The 8552-nt window shown below is 44.3% G+C and overlaps 1 protein-coding gene across 9 annotated transcripts; it reads left to right on the top strand.

Moving 5' to 3' along the window:
* Positions 1-891: 891 nt before the first annotated feature.
* On the top strand, positions 892-8026 carry LOC120711717 (pentatricopeptide repeat-containing protein At2g26790, mitochondrial-like). Of its 9 annotated transcripts, none has more exons than XM_039997343.1 (9): positions 892-1161; positions 2139-4727; positions 4821-5588; positions 5954-6026; positions 6099-6457; positions 6557-7244; positions 7343-7545; positions 7633-7705; positions 7807-8026. In XM_039997343.1, exon 2 carries the CDS (start codon positions 2204-2206, stop codon positions 4655-4657), a length of 2454 nt encoding a protein of 817 aa, XP_039853277.1. In that variant the 5' UTR covers positions 892-1161; positions 2139-2203; the 3' UTR covers positions 4658-4727; positions 4821-5588; positions 5954-6026; positions 6099-6457; positions 6557-7244; positions 7343-7545; positions 7633-7705; positions 7807-8026. The 9 variants fall into 9 exon arrangements, with proteins under 9 accessions (XP_039853277.1, XP_039853276.1, XP_039853279.1 ...); XM_039997342.1 differs by having other exon boundaries at positions 6539-7244; XM_039997345.1 differs by having other exon boundaries at positions 6099-6718; positions 6797-7244.
* Positions 8027-8552: the final 526 nt, after the last annotated feature.

Below are 8552 nucleotides of genomic sequence, written 5' to 3'. Positions count from 1 at the left end.
CCGCCTGCCCTCCCTCTACCCGCCGCCGACGCCGCAGCGCCTCTAGACGATTTGCCTTGTTTATTTCGCCGGTACATAGTCCTTACTCCCTTTGGAGTCGATGGATTATTGTTCTGTTCCGGAGGAGATTCTTCTTCTCTGCTGTTGCTGCGGCGAGCAATCGAACGCGCATAATACCTGTTCCTCTCTGCCCCTGCACCACTGCCGCAGCACTCGCACGTGCTGAAGACTCCTGCCGTGCTGAACGTGCCTAATACCGCGAGGTACGATCCCTGTATGAATGAGAATGATCTAATTTTTGGGTGCAAGTTTGTATCCCTGCAGGAATGACCTAATTTGTTTTTGGCATGCCGGATTGTATTGAAAATCAAGGCCATAGTCATACAGTATGACCGACTGAACTGACTGAATTGACTGACTGGACTGAATTAAAAGTAGACAAAGCTAGATATTCAAACGCCTGGAAAGAATTTTATTCTTACAATCTTCGTAATACTGCTGTTGATCGTATGTCATTGTGTTCAAATCCAAAGCAATAATAATTTTGTCCTCTTCCAGCCCTCTCTCCAACTCAAATTTCTCCTCTCCAATTTGATCCTTTCTTCCCGCGGAGCAAAGGCTTTGTTGCACCTAAATTTCTTTCTTCAAGTCTCTCTCAAGATCAGCTTCCTCCTTTGCCATTAGGTAGTCCACTGCTTCGACGGTTCTACCCGAGTTTGGTGATTCCATGCAGTTTTTTTGTGATAAAAAAGGAACGAATCTGCTGACTTGACACTGAGTGCGGACCCTAAGGGTAGTCCGCATCGGCCCAGGACTACCCTAGATTTTGGCCCACAGAATCTTTGGTACTTCAGAATTTTTGACGCACACCGAACAACGGCCCAACAGTCAACCTCTCCCTCAGCCCTCACACGCCGCCGCTTCCACTGCTCCTGCCCCGACGCGCTGCCTGCGCCGCCGCCCCACGCCGCGCCGCCGCCCCTGCTTGCCTGCTTGGGGGTGTTGGGTGGCTCCGCCGCTCGCCCGCTTCGGCCGGCCGTCGCGGCCCCGCGGCCCGCGCTCTGACACCGGCGCGGCGGCGCACCTCGGCGCCTCCGCAGCGGCGCACCAGCCCGCGGCCACCAGCCACCTCCCGCCCCGACGCGTCCGCGCTGTGTGCTGGTCCGTACTCGGTACTTCTTTCTCTCTCTCTCTCTCTCTCACGCTGCTCCATGATTCCATTTGTACTGTTTCTGATCCCAGGCATGGAGTGATGAGTTGAGTAGTTGGAGCATCCATGTGTTTTGTTGTTGTGTGTTATCAGGATACTTAGTCATGAAGAATGGAAACATTGCCCTACTTTTTTTCAGAAACATGAAGCATAGCCGTATTTGTACTGTTTCTGAGTTCAGACATAGTGTGATTAATTGAATTCATAATTGGTGCATCCGTGCATATTGTTGTTGTGTGCTATCAGGATATTTAGTCACGAGGAATGGAAACATTGCTCTACTTTTTTCAGAAACATGAAGCATAGGCAAAGAAGATTTGCTTATTCTTCCCACCTGCACCTATTTTGCTTTCAGTCGATAGGCATGGGCTATCTGTTACTCCAGTTGTGATTTGTGAATGATAGTAGTGGTACGGGGTCAAACAAACTCCATTTGTGGATGATGGCAGTGGGTTCAGGTTTAGCGCTTTGAAATTTTTGGCTAGGACTACCCTAGTTTCAATTCATGGGTCCGCCACTGCACAAACCTTTCACTTAGAGCTGTCCAAATGTGATTGTTACTTTGAGATTCCCTTCTACTTGTCCTGCATTATGTGCTCGATGACTGCTTGCCGGCTCTGCTGGGCTTTCCGGGTTCAGCCAGCAAACCTGGCAGACATTTGTAGCCTGCAGGTAAGTACCTGGTGGGTACTGCAACACCTGCTTGCATCCTTACCTGTAATTGGTGGCTTTAACTGTTTTATCTGATTTACTGTTACATTACTACATATAGACACAGAAATTCACAAGAAATTGTCTTTCCTCCAACCATCACTTGGATTTAGCCATTATGTGCAATGGGCATTGAATTTAAATGTTAGGTTTTCCTGTTCAGTAATGGGGACCATCTAAATTTCTTTTATACATGTACATTTCTTTTTCGATGCAGGAATATTTTTTTTTATCAATAATGGTTGATGGGTCATAGAAAGAACTGAAAGATTCATAGCTCCAATGCTCCTGCGGCGGTGGCCTAAATGCACTGCTGAATGGTTCAGGCACAGGAAGGTTTTCCCGTGGGGAGCTGCTTCCTGCCCCTTCTCTGTATTCACTGCTTCAGCTCAGTTAGATGACTCGAGCGGTGATGAAAAGCTGAATTGTGCTCCTGATAATGAACCTTTCCGTAAACGACGCCGGTCTCTGAGCTCTGACAGTGTTGTGCAGACGCTCCGCTGCCTGAGGAGGAAGCCTGCTGTTGCATTTGCCTACTTTAAAGATACACAGAGCCTTGGGTTTCACCATGACTTCTCAACCTTCTCAGAAATCACACAAATTTTATCCCATTCATTCCAGGGGAAGATGCTGGTGTCCTTATTTTGTGATATTATCTCAGCAACTGATAGTGGCAGTCCAGAAATCTTAACACTGCTTGATCACCTCAGGAAAACATGTGTCACTTCTCACGTGCTCTCGTTTGCTGTAAATTGCTTGATCAAGGCATACACCACATGCTACGGTGCACAAGCAACAATAGAGGAATTTTGTCACCTTTGCAGGCTTGGATTTCTCCCAACAGTTTGGGCTTGCAACTTTGTGCTCAAATTTGGATCACAGAGTGGTGAGTCCAATATGGTTGTCGCAGCTTATGAGCAAATGAAGTGCTTTCAGTTGACGCTGGATTCTCATTCATTGTACATAGTCACTAGGTCGCTTTTTCAAGCAAAGAAGGCAGATGAAGCATTCCAAGTGTGGATTGGGATGATTGAAATGGGAGTGAAACCAGATGTACGTGGGTACTCGTCATTTATAATTGGCCTTTGTGATTGTGGAAAGTATGAACTAGCTTATAACATGGTAAGCAGATATACTGTTCTACAAGAGATTACCCAGGAGAGGGTTCCTATTGAGGCCATGGCTTATAACATGGTAATTGATGGACTATGCAAAGAAATGAAACTGGAGGAGGCTGAAAAAGTCTTGGAGAACAAGACCAAACATGGATCTGCCCCTGATCTATATGGTTACAGCTATCTCATTCGTAGTTATTGCAAAATGGGTAACCTAGAAAAGGCGTGGCAACATGTTGAAGCCATGGTATCCCATGGCATCGATATAAATTGTCACATTGTTGGCTACCTTCTACAGTGCCTCAGGAAATTAGGCATGACATCTGAAGTTATTGTGTACTTCCAGAAATTTAGAGATTTAGGAGTCCATTTTGATGGTGTGCTTTATAACATTGGCATGGATGCTTATTGCAAGCTCGGAAACATGAATGAGGCAGTTCAGCTACTGAATGAAATGATGGCTGAAGGTTTGGTACCAGACAAAATCCACTATACATGCCTGATCAACGGTTACTGTCTCAAAGGAGAAGCAGAAAATGCTTGGCAAGCATTTGAGCAGATGCTGAAGGCAAATATAAAACCAGATGTAGTTACATATAACATACTGGCTAGTGGATATAGCAGAAACGGTCTTGTTATGAAGGTATTTGATCTTCTAGAGCACATGATGGATCAAGGGTTGGAGCCTAATTCACTCACCTATGGTGTAGTTATTGCTGGCTTTTGTAGAGGAGGCAACCTAAGTGAAGCAGAGGTGTTATTTAATATAGTAGAAGAAAAAGGGATCGATAATATTGAAGTGATGTACAGTTCTATGGTTTGTGGCTATTTGCAGTCAGGCTGGACTGACCATGCTTACATGCTTTTTCTTAGGGTTGCTAAACAAGGAAATATGGTGGATCAATTTTCATGTTTAAAATTGATAAGCGGCCTTTGTAGAGATGTAAAAGTCGAAGAGGCTTCAACTGTATGTAGTATGATGCTGGAAAAGAATGTTGTTCCTGATGTAATTTCCTATAGCAAACTCATATCAGCTTATTGTCAAACAGGAGATATGCACAGTGCTCGCTTATGGTTCGATGATATGGTTGAGCGAGGACTTTCTGATGTGATTGCATACACTGTATTGATGAATGGTTATTGCAAGGTTCGCCGGTTTAAAGAAGCGTTTGACTTATTTGATCAAATGAGAAATTTAGGAATCAAGCCTGATGTAGTTGCATACACTGTGCTATTGGATGGCCACCTAAAGGAGATCCTGCTCCAAGGGTGGCAGGATATTGAATGTAAGGAAAGGAAGAGTTTTCATCTTAGAGCAGAGCATAAGAAGTTGCTGAAATCTATGAAAGACATGGAAATTGAACCTGATGTAACCTGTTACACAGTATTGATTGATGGACAGTGCAAAGCAGAATATCTAGATGAAGCTCAGGGATTGTTCGATGAGATGTTAGTGAAAGGACTTACTCCTGATGTTTACACATACACAGCTCTCATAAATGGATACTGCAGCCAGGGAGAAATAGCTAAGGCTGAAGATCTTTTACAAGAAATGATGGATAAGGGAATGAAGCCAGATGAACTGACCTTTTCAGTATTACATCAGCGAACCTTAAGATAAAGGATCATTCATATTTATGGTGTACATGGCTGTGTGTTGATGAATGACTGGAGATCATGCCAACATAAAGGTAATGTTTTCTCGTAATTGCATTTCATCTTGTCATCATGAATTTACTAAATATTTTAGCTTATCCAATATAATGATGTTTAGCCACCTGCAGGCTGTTATGTTCTGAGAATCCTACCAGATTAGGTTACCAGTGATCAGTGAGCCTATGTCTATCAGGAAGGTAGACATCTGGAGCGTGGGATGATTGCCCCATCAGCACAGCATTGGGTAATTGAGGAGAATTAAGGATGGAAATGTGAAAGCATTAGCACAGCATTGGGTTTGGGTATCCGCTTAAACATGTATATGGATATCCGTATTCGTATCCGTTTCTAATGTGGAAGATAAAATGGATGTATCCGTATCCTCTTTGCAAATCTGGAAACGGATCCGGATATCCAAATTTCAGATGGATACGGATGTGAAAGCAGATACTATATGTATCTGCCGCAGATATTTCAGCCTCCCGCCATGCTCGCGCACAGGCGCACTTGCCGCGCCGCCGCCGCCGCCCTATTCACGGTTTCCTGCGCTGCATTCCCGCCCGGCCGTCGTGCACGCGCGAAAATCAGACCTTGCGCGCCATTACTGACCATCCATCCAGCCGTTTCCCATTCAGTCATTCTATTCTCCAGTTCCAAAATTCCCCAGCTCACAGCTCTTGCAGCTCGCACCCTACCTGCTTGGCACTGGCGGCACCCCAGCACGCCTCTGCAGCTGTTGCTGGCACCTCTGCTCCGCGGTGTGCTGCCAAGTTCCTCTCCCGGTGGCCGCAATGGTGGGCCGCGGCTCCACTCCCACAACAACCAACAAAGAGCACAGTGCCAATTGGTGGCCCCTCCTCCCGATGCCCTTCAGATCTGCTGCTCAACCAGCAAAGGTGACTTTCTGATTCGATGCTTTTGGGCGATGACTACTTCTTGGCCTTGGGAGTTGGGACTAGCAAGTAGTAATGTTGCATCATCCTGCAAACGAATGCTATCTGACGAACATAAAAAATATAGAGAGATTTGGAGTAGGCAACAACTAATCTAATTTTCATTTCTCTTTTAACACTATTGTTTAGAAGCAATTTATTTCTTGAATTAGCTGCCACAGGATTGTTCGTTGATATATCTTGATAGATTGAAACTAGCAACCATCGAATGGTTCTTGGACCATTGGTTGCATTCTGTATCAAACTTTTTCATCTAAATGATAGTGATAATATTTGATCTGATCTGCCTCTCTATTGTCTAACTACAGATTGGAGCAGGAGTAGTGAAGCTGATCAATAATCATGGTTTCAAGAAACGCAAGGTCATCGAGAAATAAGCAGGTGCTTGAATTGCAGTGGAGTTAAGTGATGAGAAGTGAAATTATTGAGAGATTGTAATTTTTTTTCTTGCAGCCTACAAGGGTGCCATCTATAAATGGAAGAGAACCGGATGCTAGTGAGAGGGAGACAGAGCCTAGTATAGAGGCTACTGGTGCAGCTGGTGATGGAATTGAGGTGTTGCCAACAAGAAGAAGTTCGGTCACCAAAATAAAGGGTCCGAAGAAGAAACTTCACCTGTTTGGAAACATTTCACTGAAAGAAAAGGTGGATGGCATGGCTGTCATGAAGAGGACGGCAGAATGCAACTATTGTGAAGAGGTTCTTTGTGCCCCAAGTAAGCAGATGCTCTTCACTTCAAAAGGGTTTTCCCAAGGCTTATTCTACTCTATTCTGGTAAATATAGCCCATTTGCTCCTACAATAGAAGTTGAGGTAATGCTACTGATCTGTGCAAATGCTTAGAGATCTTTTATGAAGCTACAAAAATTCTCTCGGGGTCTCATTATCCAACAGCAAATTTATTCTTTTCAGAATTTTGTGAAATTAATCTCAAGCTTATTGAGTGGAACAAAAGCAGGGACAGTTTCATTGTTTCTATGGCAAAGTCCATGAAGGAGAAATTTGACAAGTGTTGGGGGGTGAGCAATGTTGCTTTAGCAGTTGCATGCTTCTTAGATCCTCTACAAGATGAAGGTGGTTGAATTTTATTATAGTGAGATGTCAGATGATTATGGATTTGACGATATGTATGAATTTTAAAAAATTGTGCAGAAGCTTTATGATTCATATTCCTACATGTATGCTGCTTCTGACACAAGCCCTATGCAAAACAGTCAAGCTAGAACTGCTAGAACTTCTCAGTGCTACGTGGACTTAAATGAGGAGCCTAAGAGAAAAAGATTGAGTTCTTTTCTAAGGGACAACACTGGAACAAGCCATGAGCTCTTGGACTCTGATCAGTATTGCAATGAACCACTATTAAGTTGGAAAGAAGGTGATTATTTTGATATTTTGAGTTGGTGGAAGACCCATGGTGTAAAGTATCATGTCCTTGCCCGGATGGCAAGGGATGTTTTGGCTATTCCTGCAACGACAGTAGCATCTGAATCTGCCTTTAGTCTTGGAGGAAGGATTGTTGACAAATATCGTAGCCGATTGGACCCTCAAGTTGCTGAGGCACTTGTTTGCACTAAGGATTAGATTTCAGCTTCAAGGCAAAGTAATTGCGACTGCTATACTTCTTAGTATTGTATTCATATGCCTAGTTGAGAGATTAGTCAACTGATTTCACCTTGTATTTTTGTCCATTTATTTCAGATTGTAGTAATATATCGTCCATTCTTGGCATAGTTCTCAAGGCGTCGCCTAGGCATCCATGCGCCATCCACCGATTTGCGCCTTGCTCGCCTAGGCGTCCAGCCGCCCCACCTTGCTAGGTGTCCGCCTTACCGCCTTGAGAACTATGATTCTTTGTGATTTGGCTGGTCTTAGTATGAATGATGATAATGCCAAACAAGATGGTATGTGAAATTTTAGCTAGAATTTACATGTTATAATTTTAGATGGCCAGATTTATTTGTTTGTACATATCATTGTTTTTGTTGTAGTTGCTCCTGCTGATGACGGTGACAGTATTTTGGACATGGAAGAGGAAGAAAATTAGGACTACTTCTGCCTCAGGTGACTTCCATGCCTTTCGTATTTTTCAGTTTATGAACCAGTGTGTTTTCAAATGCTGCAATAAAATGTTGACTAATCTGTGTGCCATCTGGGGGTTGTAGGCTAGCAGAAAGTGCCCAAGTGGTGGCCTGCCGGGAGTGCTATTGCCTGCTGCTGAAAGTGTTTTGCTTAATTTTATCAGTTCACTACTACTATGAGCTAAATGTCATGTATTTTGATCTGCAAGCTCAATATCATGTATTTTGATCAGGGACCTCTGTATTTGCCCGTTAGGGACCTACTCAAGTACTCCATGTCAGATACTGCCTTGATCTTATGTCTCTCCGCAGGGTCAGGCCCATGGGCGTGCGTCCCGTGTGACTACACAGAGCCCCCATTTTCCTAGGGCCCCTTAATTTTTCTCTGCAGCCCATCAGGGATCACCGAATTAGGCCCAACAGAGAACAAACGAGCGTGACCTGGCGCTCAAGCGCTGCTATCCCCGAAGAGCGAAGACCTTCCCTCTTTTGTCTTCATCTATTCCACGCTAGTATGCGTCTACCGCACTCCGCAAGAGGATGGAAGGACGATCTGTTCACGGCGTCGACGATTCGTGACCTGGGAGATCGCAGCTGACTTTCTGCAACTGCAAGCAAATTAGGCAAAGCAATTACTGTGCAGATGCTCACTTTATGCAGGTTACTTAATTTGCGCATCGCCCACAGATTCTTATCATTTTGGTTCCTCCATGGGACTAACAGATTAAGCTAGCTGGGGAAATGAAGGATGCACCGTGAATTGTCAAAGGCTTAGGGTTTGGGGTTGTTGGTATATTTTGGCCACAATAGAAGAGCTTGAGTTTTTTTGT

This window comes from Panicum virgatum, chromosome 6K (genome assembly GCF_016808335.1).
Source record: "Panicum virgatum strain AP13 chromosome 6K, P.virgatum_v5, whole genome shotgun sequence".
NCBI classification, from domain to species: Eukaryota; Viridiplantae; Streptophyta; class Magnoliopsida; order Poales; family Poaceae; genus Panicum; species Panicum virgatum.
Note: the sequence above shows the minus strand (reverse complement) of the source record. Positions and strands in the feature narration are given on the sequence as shown.

Excerpts from the sequence above, each read along its gene's own strand:
- LOC120711717 (XM_039997348.1), top strand. The coding sequence starts at position 2,204 with ATGCTCCTGCGGCGGTGGCCTAAATGCACTGCTGAATGGTTCAGGCAC.